Below are 17,810 nucleotides of genomic sequence, written 5' to 3' on the forward strand. Positions count from 1 at the left end.
AGGCTTTGCCTAGAGCTCTTTATCCTGGCAGGAGTCCCTTTTCCCTTAGGAAATGCCTGTCATGTCACAGACAACAGCTGAGTGCTAGCAGGGACAGGCGTTGCTCCTGCAGCTCCCCAGTCCTGGCTGACAGGCTGCCCTGCCCTGCTGGTGTTTCAGGTCCCTGCCAAAGCTCCTGCAAGATCTCCAGCCCCTGCACCAAGCTGGACAGCGGCTCCTGCAATCCTGAGAGCTGCCCTTACTGCCTCAAGGCACTGGCGAGCGAGGCCGAGCTGTCGGACAACGAGACGGCCGACTCGGACAGCGAGGGGGTCTATGAGTTCACTCAGGACGCCCACTACAGCGACCAGCGCGACCCGCAGCGGGGTAGAGCCCGGGCCAGGAGAGCCAGCCGGGTGCTGGCTTTCTGGCACGTGGTGTGTGAGACCTTCCGGAAGATCGTGGACAGCAAGTATTTTGGCCGTGGGATCATGGTGGCCATTCTCATCAACACGCTCAGCATGGGGATCGAGTACCACGAGCAGGTGAGTGATGCCTCAGCGGTTCTCGGTGCTGTGGGGATGTGGGGGGTGTTATGGGTCTGACTCCAGCTGACAGTGGGGCCGTTTGGGGTGAGAAGCGTCAGGTGCCATAGGAAGGGTCCCAGGACAGAGCAGGGTTGATTTTTCTCCTCTGAGCCTGCTTCCATCTTGCCGGCAGCAATCACTCTGGCTGGTACTGGGCTGTGCAAACTCCTGCATCCCAGCCCTGCCAGGGATGCTCAGCACCGTGCTGAGGCCGCTGTCACACGGGCAGCACCGCGCTTTGCCAGCTTCTGCAGCAGCGTGGTGGCCAAGGAGAGGGAGCAGCCATTTGCCGCTGGGTTTGTGCCAGCCCAGCAGTCCGAGCGGCGCTGCCGGCAGCTGTGAGCTCCGGGGTCGGTGCAGCTGCAGGCAGGGAAATCTATTGAATTTGTGGTCCCTGGAGAGGAGGTAACAAATGTCTGTGCCTCCCCAGTGAATGCTCCAGCAAGAGCATGCTGAGTCCAAAATAGACACATCGCTGGCTATTCCTCGGCTGGATTATCTGAGTCCTTGCAGGCAAGAGGCTGCCTCTGCTCCAGCCTCTCGTGTGCTCATCACCTGGCAGAGCTGTTCCCTATATATAGTCCTTAAGAAAAGGAGTTGCCATGTTCCTCTTGAAACATCTCCATAAGGATGACAGAGCTCTGCTTTTAGAGAGTCTTTTCTGTGGTCTGATCTCACGCAGGTTTTGTGGCTGCTGCCTGGCGTGGTGCCCTCGGTCCTGCTGCAGGCATGGGATGGCTTGGTGCTGCAGGCACATGCTTTGTTTGGGCTTGGAGGGAGGAATTTATTAGCAAGGGATGCTGAGGTGCTGCAAAACCTTGTTATATACCCCTGCAATGCTCCAGGGCTCCCACTGGCCAGCCCAGCAGGGTGCTTCTGCTGGGATGCCAGATCTCTCCCTCCCTGACAAACACAGCCCCCCTGCCCAGTGCCAGCCTTTGCTGGGAGCCCCTTTGCATCTTGAGTCATGGCTGTTTACTCTTCTCCCGTCCTGGCGTGGTTTGTGTGTGCAGAGTCGCTCACGGTTGCACGCAGGGGTGTTTCTCCCACCGTTCCCAGTGCCAGTGGGGGTGGCTGCAGACCGGCTCCGAATTCCCATGTCCTCCCGTGGCATTAATGCCTCGATGACCGAACGCTGGGGAGACGCTGCTGTGCTAAATGTGTCCCTTCCAGCCAGCACCTTTTCTCTGACATCCTAATACAGCCTGGCTGGCTAGCCCTTGTTTTCAGTACACATTAAACAGCGACGCGCTCTGAAGTCCTGCAGGTTTCACCTTCGTGTGCTGCCCTTGGTGGGAGCTCTGCGAGGGAGCTTAAGTGATTCCACTGTTACTCAATAATATCAGGAAGATCATCTCCTAAGAACCTCAGGGGAGGTGGCTCAGGAAACTGATGAACAGTTCTGTCCCTCCGTTGGCCAAGAGGTGAAAGCAGATCTGCCACGTCTTTGCCGCCCCTGTCCAAGGGGCGGGTTCTCAAAGCTCGTTGCCCTTTGTCAGGAGCATCTTTGGAAGATGCCGCTGTAGCCTCCTGCGCCTATACCGAGGGACCAGGGATGGGTGGCTGAGCAAGCTCCCATCATCAGCCACCCCAGAGTGCTTTGGCTTGGGGGGAGGAAAGCAGTGGGGTGCCAGTCTCTGCCCCGACCAGCACTGTGTCCCAGCAGGCAGCTGGGTGCAGAGAGGCAGATTATTGCGGTGGTTTTCGGGTAACAAGGTGAAGGGAGCTGATAAGCGTGGGGGGACTCCAGACACTGTGGGTGGTTGCTTTCTTTGGCGGTATTTTGAAGCTACTACTGCTCCAGATTCCTTTCTCCCAGGCATTTGGAGTGAATAGCAAAGCTTGTTTTTATTAGTTCATCTGCTCAAAGTGGCGGCAGAGAGCAGAGAGGTGTTTTTCTGTAAACTCAGGAGGCTTATAGTCTGCTGTTTCATAATCTGACAGTTATGAGAGCAGGAATTAGGAGGGAGAAATGCTGGACCAGGCCTTTCTGCAGAGATTATAAACACTGAAACGTGATTTATTTTTTTTAATTTCTTTTTTCTTTTACAAGAGTCTTTCCTAAAAGCTCAAGTGATCAACCACATCAAATTTATCTTCATTGGCTGATTGTTTGCAAAGGCGTGAGGGGGCTTGAAGAGTACTTGACTCTCTGACTTTCTATATTAAGCTCTCTGCTTATTTAATGAATATTTACCTCTTGGGCTTTTCAGATGAGGCCACCCTGGGCACACCGGGCTATATTAGGATAAATACTTTCAGGACATGTTTTATGGTGCCATGTCAAAAGCCTTGTGTTGTTTACCAGCACCTTGCCAGAGGGAGGGGAGAGAACACGCCAGCAGCTACTGTGTGAGAGGAAGGAGGGTTACTCTGGGAGGAGGAAGGCTTCTGCCCTTCCTTCTGTCCCCAGTAGTGTTGGGTGGGATTCAGCAGCTTTGGGACCACCAAAGCATCCTGGATTTCAAAACATGAGCTGGTTAGCTGAGGTCCTCATTATAGCCAGGGAGAAAAGTGTGCTGCTCTGGAGGCTTTGTATCTCATCTTGAGATGGGCATGCTGCAGAGACCCGCTTTTCTTCATGGGAGATGCCTAGCAGACCAAAACAGTCTTTCAGTCACTTGCTTAACAGACTCATCAGTCAGAGGAGGCCAGGTGGGGATACTTAGGGTGAAAGTGGTGACTTGAAGACACATCAAAATGAGTGGAAATTGGGAGTGTGATGAAAATACCAGGGCCCGCTGTTTATTTGCATTCACCCATCAGTCAACCTGCCCATACTGAGCACCCATGGGTGCTGGATGCACATGGGAAAGTAGTTGATGTCCCCAGAAGCTCACATGCTACCTCAGCACCTTGCATCCCAAAGCTTCTCTCCAAAGAGCATCTTCCACAGGAAAGCCACTGTCTCCAAACATTTGACCACCATCCAGCTGGGGGTTCCCTGCAAGCTCTTTCTGTGACAGGAGCTTGCTGACCTCCTCACTCAGCATCAGGTTGCTTCTACCTGGTTCCTGCAGGGACGTCATCACCTGTGCCCACACCCAGCCGAGCTTCACTCTGTGCTTCCTACCCATCCTCCTCAGCCATCCAGCTCCAACTCCTGCCTTCCTCAGGCCCGCTGGGTTTGGCTGGGGGTGGAGGGGGGTAAAGCAGGATGGTTTGAGGTGCACGTAGCACTCACCATGTCGTGGCTGCTGGGCAGCAGTGTGAAATTTTCCATCAGGGAAATGACAACCCGATTGCTGCGGGTTATTAATGCGGCTGCTAAAGAGCTTGTTTTTCTACGGAGATGAAGCAAAATGCAGGTAGAAACTATTAGCTTTGGGTAGAGGGATATAAAGGTGATTTAAAGGTAGACTCCAGGGGATTTTAAATACACTGTTGAACCAATTGACTGATTCGCCTTAGGGGAGCTGAGACTTTGCAGCACTGCGGGTTCAAACGGCTAGGGCTTTGCAAAAGCTTGTTCTGCCATAGAGCAGGAGTAAAATGTGCTGCTAAACCAGAGGGTTTGTGTGCTGCTTTCCCCCAGCCCTGGCTGCAAGCCAGGCTGTGTTCCATAATGGGCTGCTTTTTTTTGCTGCTTTTTTCTTGCTTTATTTTTTTCTCTTTCTCTCCAAATCCTTCCTTGGAGTGAAATGCAGGGGCTTTAGTACAAGGCGTGATGTTGGACTCCTCAGCAGGGGAAAGAATTCAGTGAGGGCTTCCTTGAGGAAGGGCTTTGGGGTTTTGTTTTTGTTTTTAGAATCTGGTTTGCATTGAGCTGCCTGGCTGTTCCGATTTTCCTTGTCTGAACTCGCATTGTATGAACTATACCCTACATATTCATTTGTTTAACTAGTGCTTGAATTTCAGCCGCCGTCTCTGCGGTGTTTTGCCATTGTTAACATAACAAGAAAGAGACTGGAGAGTCCTGCGTTGGCCTCCCCAAAGCTGCGGTCGGTTCAAATCCACGGCTGGAGCTTGTGGGGCCTTGGATCTAGATGGATCCAAAACTCTGGTGTCTCTGAAAGAAGGGGAGAAGAAATTGGTTCAGACCTGTAGAGAACCTTTTGTTAATTTTTAAAAATGGATTGGAGAGATGACAAGGGTGAAGGACTCCCTTGGCATCAAGGGAGCCATTCATGTTGATGGTGAAAGCACCCAAGGAGTAAAGTTCATCATCCACGGGAGGCAGTTCTTCAAGGAAGTGGGAAGAGGCGATGCTTGACACCCCAAGGTGTTGTAGGAATCCTTAGAGCACCAGTGCCCCAAACCTGGGTGTGCAAACTCCATCTGCAGAAGGCAGGAGAAGCCCAGGGTAGTATCTCAAGCTGAATTCCCTGTGCATCCTGCTGCAGGGTCCGGGCTGTACACAGTGAGGATGATGTAAAATCGTCGCTAGCAACATTACGATCTAATAGCTGCTGTGGCATGGAAATATCAACTATCTGTGCCAAGGCGTCAAAAGGAAAGCTTGCTGGCAAAGTGCATTAAAATGTCTATTTATGTAAACAGCCCAGGCTGGAGAACATGGGAAGTGTCTTAATCGGTGTCAGACAATGGGAGATTTTCAGGTATCCAGGATGATGGGGAGGGGAGGTGAAGGGTTAGACAACCTGCGGGCGTGGAGGAACCATTAGCCTCCAGGTTCAAGCATTAATAACAGTCACCCAAATGGTATTTATGTACTGCTGCTTCTGCCTGGATTCAGTGTGCAGGGGAGAAGGTAACTGAAAATTATTAGCTGTCGTGACACCCGCTGATTGATTTCTCCATGTGGGAGGAAAATTGGATTGCTCCATGGAGAAGCGGTGTAATGGAGCTGAGCATTGGGGTTTGGCAGGCTTGTGCCCCAGGTCTTGAGGTACTTGTGCTAGTGTCCAAAGTCCTGGGCAGGCTGGAGGCAGCAGGTCTGGATCTGTTTGTGTGTGCTGCTCCAAGAAATGAAGGTGTCTTGGGGATCAGAAGCACTTTGCTCCCAGGAGTCCGTGATCAAGAGCATCCTACTCTCCACTGGTTCCAAGCCAAGTTTGAACATTTTGCTGCTTGCTGCAGCAGCGGTGGAGGGCAGCTGCAGGTTTGCCAGGCTGCTCCTTTGACATCCCTGTGTCCCACAATGAGATCTTGCCAAGTGCTTGTTTGCCTCCTGAGGAGGCTGTGGAGGGTCTGGGGATGGGCTGCAGCTCACAGGGTGGTCGTAGGCAGCACTGTGTCGCCTCCAACCTCTGTGGCTCCACAACAGGTCGATCCAGGACACCTGAATTTTGGCTTCTTTCATGTGCGTGGATTTGTGTCAGGTCTCCAGCTCACGAAGGAAGGGAATCCTTTTTTTTTCTAAAAGTATTTTTGGTATCTCTTGCACCTCTTTGAGTCCCTGTGCTCACAGGAAACAATTTAAAAGACACATCCTACATCCAGGCAGTTGCTGGTGCTGCACCAGGTGCTCCCTGCATCACACCCCGATGCAGCAAACCGGTGCTGTACCCTGTTAGTCCTGCACCCTGGCTGCTTTACTCCAACCGTGGCCTTCTCCCTGTTGGTGAAATTTCCAATTTGATGCTTCCCAGTATGAATCCTGTTCATTAGGCTTTGATTCAGGAGGGCATTTACACATGTATGTGCATTCCTTAAATCACCCAGAGCCCCTTTCACCTCCGTCCGCCCCAGGCTCTTCCCAGGAGCTCGCAAGGTCCTGCTTCTGTGTGCCTGTCTTCTCTTCCTGGAGATATCTCCACTTCAGTGCACATCCCATGTCTCTATTTAACTCCATTACACATCTCTCTAGCCCTGTGCCAGCTACTCCTAGCCAAGCGATCAAAGCTTTGGCAGCGCAGCGAGGCTTTCCCTCCCGCGGCGTCTGCTGGCTTTGCCCAGTGCCGGGCTTGTAGCGAGCGTCAGCTTAATTTCTCAGCACTTACAGCTGCGCGGGGCGCTCCCATGGTAGGAAAATGAGGTGCCCTATAGATTCACACGTGCTGTATTCAATTAGCTCCTGCTTAAGCAGAAATTACTCTTATTAACGGTTTGTTGTTGGAGACTGGAGGAGTCAAGTCAACTTTAATGGAAGTCATCGGAGCTGTTAGTCACTAGGATCACTGACTTCAAAACCAGCTCTCTGTTATTGGGGGTAATTCTTTGTATGGACCTTGGGGGTTCTTCCACTTCTTCTCGGTAATTTGAAGGGTTTATGAGGTCTTGTAGGAACATGCATGTTTTAATTGAGTCTCTGGTGAAGCTCTGCCAGAGTGCCGTGCGAATACAGGGGTGCCATGGCCCTCACAGTCGTTAAAAAAAACGGGCTGTGATTTATAAAGCAGACTTTATCCTGGTTCCAGAGAGTGAATGATTTGAAAATTAAATGAGATTTCATGCAACTGGAAAGTGTATGGAGTTTTTATCAGATAATTTGCTTCTCTGCATGCTTTAGGGATGAGCCTATGTGGATTCCTTGACGTCTACTAAAGTTTTCTTCAGCTTTCTGGATGGGGAGCTCTAAGTGTCAATCCTTTCCTGTTAATTTAGTTCAGAGGCTGGAAATGCTCAGGCTGCCTTAGATCCTATCATTACAGCTGTTGTTTCAGCTGCCATCCGTACCCTCCTGTTATCTCTGCTCAGGCAGCGTTGAGAAGAGACTTGGGCTCAGTGAGATGGGAGAATGATGTGTGCTTCCGAAACCCGCTTCATCCCCGCGCGGATGAAAAATCGCTGCTCTCTGCAGATAGCTGGCTGCTTCTATCTGCTCCTCCTTTGATTATTGTGGTTGTTCCCCTTGGGTGGGAGCCAGCAAACTCGGCAAGAGCTTCTGGAGCATCCTCAGCCTGCACCAGCAGACGCTTTTGTCTGTAAGCGCTCCTGATTGCCGATCGTTGGTGATTTTCCAGGGATTAGTCCATTTGTTTTTCCCCCTCCCGATATCCCTGGTAGAGGTTGGTTCTGATGCTGTTGGTGCCCATGGCTCTGCCCTGCTACCACCTGAGTCCTCACATAGCCCCGTCCCGCCCCGCTCAGCCCCCAGCGGGAGCAGGGACAGGAGCCGAGCTCTTTTTCCCTCATCTCTGCTGGATTTCAGCTCTTTGTTGTAATTGGGTTTGTGCTGATGTTAGCAAACGACCGACTTTTCCCCCATGGATGCCTGTCAGCATTTAGAGATAACGTTACCAGCATCAGAAGCCTGGGTTCAGCAGAACTTTGCAGGAGCCATACAGAGACAGCCTTTTCCTTTCTCATTTTTTTTTATTCCCTCCCTCCCCTGGTACCTTCTCAAGTACTAATGGGGAGATAAGTTTCAAACTTGGGTTAGATTAACTAGAAATAGAGGGCTTTAAATCTCAAGTACTTACAAGGTGTGACCAAGTGGAAATGCAGCTTTTGTTCAGCTTAAGCTCCTTCAAAACCTGGGCAGAGGGATGAGCCAGTTCATGTTTTTCTTGCATTTTCTGGGATAATATTAATCCGGAAATCTCAAGCTGAGAGAGATAAGGAGTTCAAGCAAGAATCTCTGCTGTGTCTCCTGAGAGTGGTAAAGAGAGACCAGCCTCAGGGCTTGGAAGAGGAGAGGGTTGCAGGTCCTGTTTATGGTCCTGGGCACAGTTAGTCCCTTCAGGATTGGTTGATGAGGTTCTCCATCATGCTCGGGGCTCGTCCCCTTCTTTGCACCCTGGGCTTGGAGTGGGCAGGAGGCAGAGGTGCATGGGGACATGGACTTGTATGGAGAGTTTGTTTTGGAGATTTGTTCATTGGAATGGGGAGGGATGGGTGGGAGGAGATTAGTGGCGATGATGGAAGTGGGGGGTCGCTCCTGTGCAGACAGCTCTGAGTTCTCTGACATAAAAGCTGCTTTCCTCCCTTTCTAACAGCACTACTTGCCATGGCCTGACGTACTCAACCTCCATTCAGCCCATACCACAATCCTCCTTTCCCATGCAGTGAAGGGATGAGACCATTCATTTTTCTGTCAACATCATTTCCTTTCAATAAATACCAATAAATCCTGATCTTCCCTGCATTCCTCCTCCTCCCTTCCCATATCTCCTGCCCCAGGAGGGGCAGAGGAAAACCCACTGCAGTCCAGCTACTTTCTGAACTGTTTTCCAGAGGGAGAGCTTTGTTGAACTGGTTTGGCAAGGGATGAGTAGAGAAAGCCTAGCAGGCTGAGTAGAGAAAGCCTAGCAGGAGATCAGGCTCCGATTAAGCACACAGCTCAGGTTTGTGCTGCCGGACATGGGATGATAACTAAAGCCTGATGCCTTTTAAGGAGCCCCAAAGATAATGAATGTCAGGGCTGAAAATATGTGTGGATTGAGCTTCTATTTATAAAGTAGCAAGTGGCTCTGGAGCTAAGAGGAGCTGCATTTACCAAAGGGAACCGAAGTCGGGTTTTGGATGGCTGTGGCTCTGTGGGCACACCAAGGCAGGGGGAGTAATGTGGCTTCAATGAGGGTAGGGCATGGAGAAGGCTTGTTGGTTGACTGAAGACATGGCCATGAGCTCTAAATGATGGGGAATCAGGCAGTGAAGAGGGGAAAAAAAAGGGCACCTTGTTTTATTAATTAATAGCTGCTTCTGTTGATCAGAATTTCTTATTTTTTGCCTCAGGACCGATGGTCTGTCTCCTGTTTTGAGGCAGACTTGATACGTGCCTGCATCCCAACACAGGATCTAATGGAGTGGTGTCAGGTTGAAAACCACATCTTTGTATGACCTATTTGATTTTTTTTTTCTTATGTATATATATTAAAAATTTGCAAGTGATGAGTCAGTAAAATGCTGGTGGTGTTTCCTGTGAAATAGCTGAGGTTGGTATTTTCTTTCTGTGTTATTTTTCCTTAGTTGCCATGGTAATGATTTCAGAGGGTTTTATTCTGCAGCCGTTTGAATGGGTTTGAAGTTTTCTTGGTCTTCCAGATCTGCTTGCAGAAGCAGAGCCCTTGGGATCAGGAGGGATCTGCCTCCTGGCTGGTCACCCCATCCCTCCCTCTGCTTTGGCAAGACAGAGTGGTATTTTCTATTTTATCGTAGTTTATTGTTCACAAGATAGAGAGGGAAGACCCTGGGGTGCTTCTGCTCTTTTGTGCTGATGTCCCCAGGGACAGAGGCTGGGCAGGGCCAGCCTTGGTCGCAGCCTGGAGCTTGCTGCCTGAGCATGGGGGAATGTGGATGGATGGATGGATAGATGGGTGCGGGTCTGGTGGTGATACAGAGCGGGTGTCATGGCACAGTCATTTCCCTTTGATGGGTGGCAGCTGGGGGAAGGCAGGAGTAGAAGCCTTGTAAGGCCTGTGTACCTTCTGTCAGGGCATTAGGCTGCAATCTGTCCTGCACAGGGCTTGTCTTTGGGCAACACGGCCTCTGTGGCTTCTGCTTTCAATGGCTCCAGCCCCTGTCCTCATCCTAGAGAGCTTTTCTCCCCTCATTGCCAGCAGCCTCACCAGCTCAGCAGACCCCTTGGAGTAGGAAAGAGCATTGTGTGCCACCATTTCATACCTGGATGGATACGCAGCGCATCCCTTCTGCCATTGGAAGCCTCACTCATGCACTTCTACTCAGTTTTAGGAAAAAATCCAAACCAAAACACCAAGGGAATGTGTTACAGCCCATTTCTGAATGCTGAAAAGGGGCAAAGCGCTGGTCCAGCTCTAAGATACCCCTCGAGGCAACGCTTAGTACCTGGAGACACCTTCCCTTGGCTCCTCTGCCCCCCATGGCAATGCCCTGCTTGGTGCCAGGCAGCCCTGCCTAAAAACCAGGGCACAGAGAGCATCCCCCCCTCACCACCAGGGTTTGCACCCCGCCAGGCAGGGTTATGTCTGGGCAGGCGCCGGTGTCTCGCCTCCTCCCCGCCGCCGTTTGCTGCGCGGTGTTTATGAGGGATGCTGCGCTGTCTGCTCCTATTTTATGTGCTGCCAGAGCTTGTCAATGTGCTGTTTGGTACATCAACAAATCGACACTACACAAACAGAGAGCTAACAGGGAATGATTTATCCAGGACACCACGTCTTGTGTGTCCAGCAAGACGAGGTATCCTGGAAACAAAAATCACTATTTACCCAAGACTCGTCGGAAGAGCTGGTGTTTCATGCCACAGCTGAATCGTGCCTCTATCTCACTCTCTCTGGATGTTGCTTGTTTAATCATAGGATGCTTTCCTTTTAATTAGTCGCTGCTGCTACTGATGAGAGAATTAGCAGACTCTTCTCTTAATGGAGAAGCTGCGGCAGATGTGCTGTAATCAAGGGTGGTGGGCAGGAGGCTTTGTGCTGCAAAGAGACCCCTGGGGTCTGCTCCTCTGGCTCTGCTTCCCCACAAAATGCCCTTTTCAGGTTGTCCTGGAGAGGTTTGTTTTCCAAATACATCATTTAGCCAAAGGAAGGATGCTACCTCCCCTGGCCTTTGGAGGGGAAAGCTGCCTGATCTTTACCAGCTCTTTTCCTCCATGCCTGGTGAGGAATTGTAGAGCTGGTTGTGTGTCATGAGTCTGTGCCTCTCCCAGGTACATCGTGTCTGGAGCTGGTCAGTATTGTTTTGATTACAGAGTTATTGTCAGAAAATGGAAATTTATCAAAATTGAAGCTGTTTGTGGGAGGAGAGTGGTTCCTGTGAACTGGCTTAAAAAAAGAAAGAGAAATTCATTGTCTGAGATGTTTGAGAGGTCTGTTTGAACTGTTGGGGAACAAAAAGTTCCATGTTCTTCTTCAAGCTGACTTTTATTTATGTTTTTTAATTTCAGTTGATTTACAGGACAGAGCAAATGGGTAAGGGAATAGGGACTGAAATGGAGGGGAGAGATTTCAAAATTTTGGGCACAAAGTGTTTCAGTTCACCAGTTCTGAAACTCTGCATTCCTTTTTGGGATGGGAATCACAATTTCAATTCCCAGAGGGAGAGAAAAGCCACTTTCCTGATGAGTTGTGATGATGTCTAAGGAAAGAAGTCTCAGACATATTTGTGATCTCTCTAGAGCAGAAGCATCATATAAACACTGTTATTATCTGCACACATCTATGGCTCCATGGCAGTCCTGCAGCTGACATTCTCAGAAGTGTTTGAATCCCTGCTGCCTGGCTGCAGTCCCCTTGGGCAGGGTCACTGTATCAGCCTGCCTCTCCTTTTACAAGTAACTCCCAGTGGTGCTGGTGGCAGGGGTCCAGGTGGGTGCCCTGTGGACTGGCCACGGCGATGTGTCCCTTGAAAGCCACGCAGAGGTGTTGCAGGGGGCTTGTGAGCCGTCCCAGGGACCCCCAAGCAGGACTGAGGGACTTGGGGGACAGCGCTCCACAGCCAGGTGGAAAAATCCTCCAAGTAATGGGCATCACCCTGTCTCAGCTGTTCAGGGATGTGCTGTTTCCCAAAGAAAAATAACTTTTTGAGTTATTAGCCAGGTCTGGTTGCAGTGTGCTTCCAGGAGGTGCTCGCCTTGCCCCCAGCAGAGCTGCCCTGTACACCCTCCTATTCCCCTGGCTGGGTGAAAGGGAATCTTTCCCTTTCTCTTTCAATCCATTTTGGCCCTTTGTCTTGGATTTTTTGGGTATTAGTTCTCACTTCTGGTTCAGGAGATCCCACCCTTCATTGTTATTATGGACACCCACTATCTCCAGTCTTACAAACCATTTCCTGTGAGGGAAGTTGAAAAAGGGGAGTAGTGAGGGGATCAAGCAGCTTTTTTGGGGTGAAGCAGGGTGAGAGCAGGGATGGATCCAGTGGTGCTGCAGGTGCTGAGCATCACCACACTGACCCATAGCCCTCCCGTGCAGGTGCCTGGGATATTTGGGGCTCTCATGAGGCAGCCTGGGAGGGATGTTTCATGGGCTGGGGAGAGAGGTCGCAGCCCTTCCAGGGGATGCTGATGATCCTGGGAGAGGAAGTGTAAGGTGTCATCAATCCATGCAATTAGGATGACATCCCTACGGGGCTGGTTGGGTTTTCCATGCCCCCCACAGGGAAGGATGCTGCAGGAAGGTGCTGGGCACTGCTCACGCAGCGAGGCACTTAACCAGGCTGTGCCTGCAGGGCTGGCTGAATTTGGTTGCGTGGGTGCAGAAGGAGGGACAGAGGGTGGAAATCAGCCTTCGGGGCCCGGGTTAGCTGCGCTGATGGATGAGAAGGAAAGCTTCCAGGAACACGTTTCCTTTCCAGCAGTATCGCTGTGGTAATGATAACAGCACAGCCTGCCTCGGCGCCGGGGCACTCATGAATGAGTTGGCATTTTTTTTGTGACTAATGTAGACTTTCAGCTATTTGAAAGTGTCTTGAGGTGCAGCTTGACATATAAGTTCTCGGCCTATTTATTACTCTGTGCTTGAGTGTTCCCGTGGGCATAGGGTTTTAAACCAGGGCTGTGTTTAATATCGGGAGCTGGAGCGTTTGTATTTTAGCTCTAGATCAGTGAGGAGGTGATTTGGGCTGTGTGTCCGGCCTGTGTTTGGCAAACCCTAGCCAAGGGATCTGTTCCTCAGGAGGAGGTTTGACAGGAAGCATTAAATGTTTCCCTTTCCCCCTGCTTTTTTATTACTTTTTGATGTTGATGTTGCCCCTCTGCTATCCTGGGACCATTGCTTTACCATCACAAGCTCCCACTGGCATCAGTGCAGATTCTCAGGGGTTACACTACCGTGCTAACACCAGACCAATTAGTGTCCCCATCTACCATCACACTGGGTTGGAGGAACTTGAGCTGTAAGGGCCTGACCAGTTGTGCCTGGAGACTTCAGCCCTGAGAAAGAAAGAGTTGAATGCCCACATGGATTTGTCTTTATTTGGCAGCGTGTATCTGGGGGGTTGGACCCGATGATCTCTTGAGGTCCCTTCCAACCCCTACAGTTCTGTGATTCTGTGTGACACCTTTTGTTGCTGTAGTTTCTTGTGGCTCTGAAACACAGTTGATCAAGTGTTGGCCCTGACCCATCCCCTCCCCTGCCTCCCATAGTGTTGGGTTGGGGTTGGGTCACCTTATGTCACAGTTGGGTTGGAAAGGACCTTTGAGATTGAGTTCAACCATACCCATCCTCTACTAACCCATATCCCTGAGCACCTCATCTACCCGTCTTTTAAATACACCCAAGGTTGGTGACTCAACCGCCTCCCTGGGCAGCCTGTTCCAGGCCCGATAATCCTTTCAGTGAAGAATTTTTTCCTAATGTCAATCCCTTCAGCTTGTGCCACAGTGTGTGCTGTGGGATGGGAGTTCCTGGTCTCTTGTCAGATCATGGGCAGCCATGAAGGTGTTTCCTGTAAGTGGTGGGAGCAGTCAACAGCAGGCAGTGCACATTGACTTCTCATGGTGTAGCTACTATTGATCTTCCAGTCCCTGAAGGGAGCATACAAACAGGAGGGGAATCAACTTTTTAAAAGGGTAGATAATGGCAGGACAAGGGGGATGGAGTGAAGCTGAAGGAGGGAAAGTTTAGATGAGATATTAGGGGGAAGTTTTTTTACAGAGAGAGTGGTGAGGGGCTGGAACAAGCTGCCCAGAGAGGGGGTGGGTGCCCCATCCCTGGGGGTGTTCAAGGCCAGGTTGGATGGGGCCCTGGGCAACCTTGTGTAGCTCCAGGCCTGGAGGTTGGTGTCCCTGCCTGTGGCAGGGGATTGGAACTCTGTGATCCCTGGGGTCCCTTCCAACCCAGACCAGTCTGTGATTCTATGACCTGCACATCTGGCCATGACCCACCATGGTGTTCAGGCATCTAAAGCCACAGGTTATACATGGGGGTTTAGCAGAGTATCCAAGTGAGTTCAGTGCCAAAATATCCCTTAGAGGAATCCAGCACCTGGTGCATGTGGTGCGGGTCATCTTGTTCTTGCCAACACAACCCCACAGTCATCTGCCAGCAGGACACTGGCTCCTAATCTTGCTAAAGCCTTTCAGGAGAAGCAGGCAGTTGTGGCTGTGTGTTGGGGTTAGATGGGGAGAAGGGATCTGGCACTGCACGTTCTGCTCCCATCTTTGCCACCGACTGATCCTGAACAGACTACACCACCAGTTTTTGTCTTCTGCCATATGTTTCCCAATAATGCTCGCCCACCCGCCGGGGAAAGCGCAGCGCTGGGTGTCTGCAGGCATTGTTGGGAACCCTCTGAAACATGCTAGAAAAACACAAAAGGTATTAATTTAGGTCTAAGGTTACTGTGAGTCTGTTTGTGTGGGGGTTTTTCACACTTCAGTTTTTAGATTACTGCTTGGAGTTGCCAGGATCGGGCCCTTCATCAGTAGCAGTATTTGGGATTTACTGATAATGAGGGGTGGCTTTTTTTTTTTTGGAGCCATTCCAGTTATAGCACCTAAATTTCTGCATTTGAAAATTGTAGATTAAATGCTTTGATGAGCTGCTATATAAAAAGACAGGCCCTAAAAAGGATGTTTATGTAAGAAAGTGGTCCGAATTTCCCTCCTGTGTATGGAGAGTGGGTTTGGAGGATGTGGAAGCATTAAGGTGGCTCAGTACACACCACTAAAGCCTCCTGTGGTCGTACTGAAGCTGTGATTAACGAGAAGTCCGTGTCTGGATTTACCTGCTCAATTTATGACAAGGTGTATAAACCTTCAGTACTCTGACAGCATTTTTCCTCTCTCTCCTGGGCTCTGAGCGGGTCATTCCTGTTTTCTCACTGTACACCAGTAGCACCAGTATTCCTACATGTGCGGTACTGGTGCTTCCTGTATGCCCAGGTGTAATTATTTTGGATACGGAGCGGCGGATATGGAGCTACTTACTGTGTCCCCTTCCTCCTCTTCTTCCCCCAGCCAGAGGAGCTTACCAACGCCCTGGAGATCAGCAACATAGTCTTCACAAGCCTCTTTGCCCTGGAGATGCTGTTGAAAGTCCTTGTTTACGGTCCTTTTGGCTACATTAAGAATCCATACAACATCTTTGATGGGATCATCGTGGTGATTAGGTACCAAACCTGGAGCTTGCTTTATGCGTGTTTCACCTCATTTGGCTGTTTAATTACACAGAAAGTAATGGAGAGTGGGCATAAATACCTTCCTATGACACTTTATACTTCTCTGCTGTAAATTAATGCGCTTAGACACAATTGCTAATACATATCTTGGGGTTATTTTATGGTCAATTTAGAGAGAGGCCTAAGCAGAAAGCTATCAGTCCCAGTGTCCTGGGAAAGCCTAGGATCCAAATGGTACAACCAGTGCCCAATTAAGTAGCTGTCTGGTTTTTTTGGCACGTGCAAAGGCTGTGATTGCCCCTGTAGCTGCAGCCACTGATTTGCAGGTGTCCAACACACCAGTGGGACTCTGTTCTTTGCAATCCTGGATGGCATCCAGCTCACTGGGGTCGTTAGCGGCGCATCTCTGCCTGCTTTCCATCCCTTTTCTCTCCAAATTCCACTCTCTCTTTGCTTCCTCTCCTCCGTGCCTTGGCGGTTAGGCTTTGTCTTCTCATCCTGCAATGACCTTTTCTTCTCCCCCAGCGTGTGGGAGATAGTGGGCCAGCAAGGCGGGGGCCTCTCGGTCCTGCGGACCTTTCGGCTGATGCGAGTTTTGAAGCTGGTCCGCTTCATGCCAGCCCTCCAGCGCCAGCTTGTAGTCCTCATGAAGACCATGGACAACGTGGCCACGTTCTGCATGTTGCTGATGCTTTTCATCTTCATCTTTAGGTGAGAGCTTCCCGTTCCCCACCCTGAGGGTACTGCTGGGGTTTTAGCATGATCCCGTGGTGAGGTGAGGAGATGGCTGAGCTGAACAGTCCCAGAAGCAGCATCACTGCCCAATGCTGGCAGTGGCTTGCTGCCCTGACTAAATTCTCTTCACTCCAGACAAACGAGACATCGGTCTTTGCAAGATCCTTTACAAGGAAAGTCTTCTGAATGAGTCCTTGATATCACCCTGATAGTGGTCCCATTACTTATGGGCTAGCAGAGAGCCTGGTGCTAAAAACATTACCAAGGAGAGGGTGATGCTCCTAAAATGAAGTCAGCCATGGTGGTGCTTGGGCTTAGCCTCTTCTTATGAGAAGTGGAAATGTTAGAAATGGGCTTGGTGTAGCCCCAAATATTTGGATTTTTGTCTAGATTTGGGAAGGCTGAAGAAAGTCAGCCTCTTCCATGGGATAATGTCTCTTCTCCCAGTGAGATGGTTCGCTCCAAAACCAACATTTGCAGCTGCAGTCCTCAGTAGAGCTGTAAATAATTTGATTATTCAGGTTACTGGCTGAGAGCAGGGGGAGAAACCAAATTATTCTCTTCTTTTTGTATCAATCTGAAATGAAAGGTATTCTGTTTTGTTGTCAAAATTGAAAAAGCTGTTTTGGGTCCTGTGATACGTCTCATTCTGGCATTTCACAGCAACCCTTTTTGTCTCCCTAATTCAGTTTAAGCACTTTTTGTTGAAAATGTGTCACTGCAAACCAGAAAGTCAAAACATTTAGTTTAGAAACTGTTGAAAGACAATGTTTTGACTTAACAAAAAGAAAACAACCAAAAAAAACCCACAACCAAACCAAGCAGGAGAGAAAGAAGGAGCAGGAATACTTTTTGCTGGAAACTCTTTGACAGATTTGACCCAAATTCTGAACTGGTTTGCATGATCTTGAGGTGTGTTTTGCAGTGAATGAATGATTCATCTTTTTCTTTTATTTAAAAAAAAAAATTGCCCTGAAATTCTTTTGAAATCAGGTGAAATCAGGAGGCACAGCCATCCCATCCCTGCTGTGTGTGGTTATTAGTTTTTAATAGGCAACTGATGTCATCTCTGTTGAGCCCCTGCTTTCCCTCCCGTGCAGCATCCTGGGGATGCACCTCTTTGGCTGTAAGTTTGCTTCGGAGCGAGACGGCGACACGCTGCCCGACAGGAAGAACTTTGACTCCTTGCTCTGGGCCATCGTCACCGTTTTCCAGGTACAAATTGGAAAACACCAGGATTTGTGTGCTTTTAGAGGCTGCAAGGGTTGGGGTTGTTTTCTGAAATGTCTGCTAGAGCTTGGTGAAGCTCCTTGCCATGGAAGGGAGATGAACCAAACTCACAAGTGTGGGAACACAGGAGGTTTTCAGGCTGTTTTCCAGAATAAATCAGAAAGCTCATGAGGAGGGGCTGCTGGGGCAGGGGGCTCTTGCCTTTGCAGGGTGTGGGCTGGGTGGGTAAGTGTAGAGGGTGGAGGTGGAGAGATTGGGATCGTTTGCAGTGATACTTGGGCGAAGAACAGAATCAGGTTGAAGCCCGTTATTGATGTGAGCTGTGACTTGGGCAGGACTCCTGGCTGGAAATGTCTGACCCATGGGCTGTCACAGGTCCCTATGGCTGAAGGACCC

The 17,810-nt window shown here is 50.0% G+C and overlaps 1 protein-coding gene across 1 annotated transcript in view; it reads left to right on the plus strand.

The window, feature by feature from the left end:
- CACNA1G (calcium voltage-gated channel subunit alpha1 G) overlaps positions 1-17,810 on the plus strand; it is a gene marked incomplete at its 3' end in the record, with an annotated part of 100,497 nt that overhangs the window by 18,515 nt on the left and 64,172 nt on the right. The window contains exons 8-11 of the mRNA XM_084273342.1: positions 160-524; positions 15,289-15,440; positions 15,975-16,160; positions 17,285-17,399. Coding sequence (XP_084129468.1) covers positions 160-524; positions 15,289-15,440; positions 15,975-16,160; positions 17,285-17,399 — 818 coding nt within the window. The remainder of the gene's footprint in view (positions 1-159; positions 525-15,288; positions 15,441-15,974; positions 16,161-17,284; positions 17,400-17,810) is intronic.

This window comes from Gallinula chloropus (assembly GCF_964237585.1).
Source record: "Gallinula chloropus genome assembly, chromosome: 20".
Classification (NCBI taxonomy): domain Eukaryota; kingdom Metazoa; phylum Chordata; class Aves; order Gruiformes; family Rallidae; genus Gallinula; species Gallinula chloropus.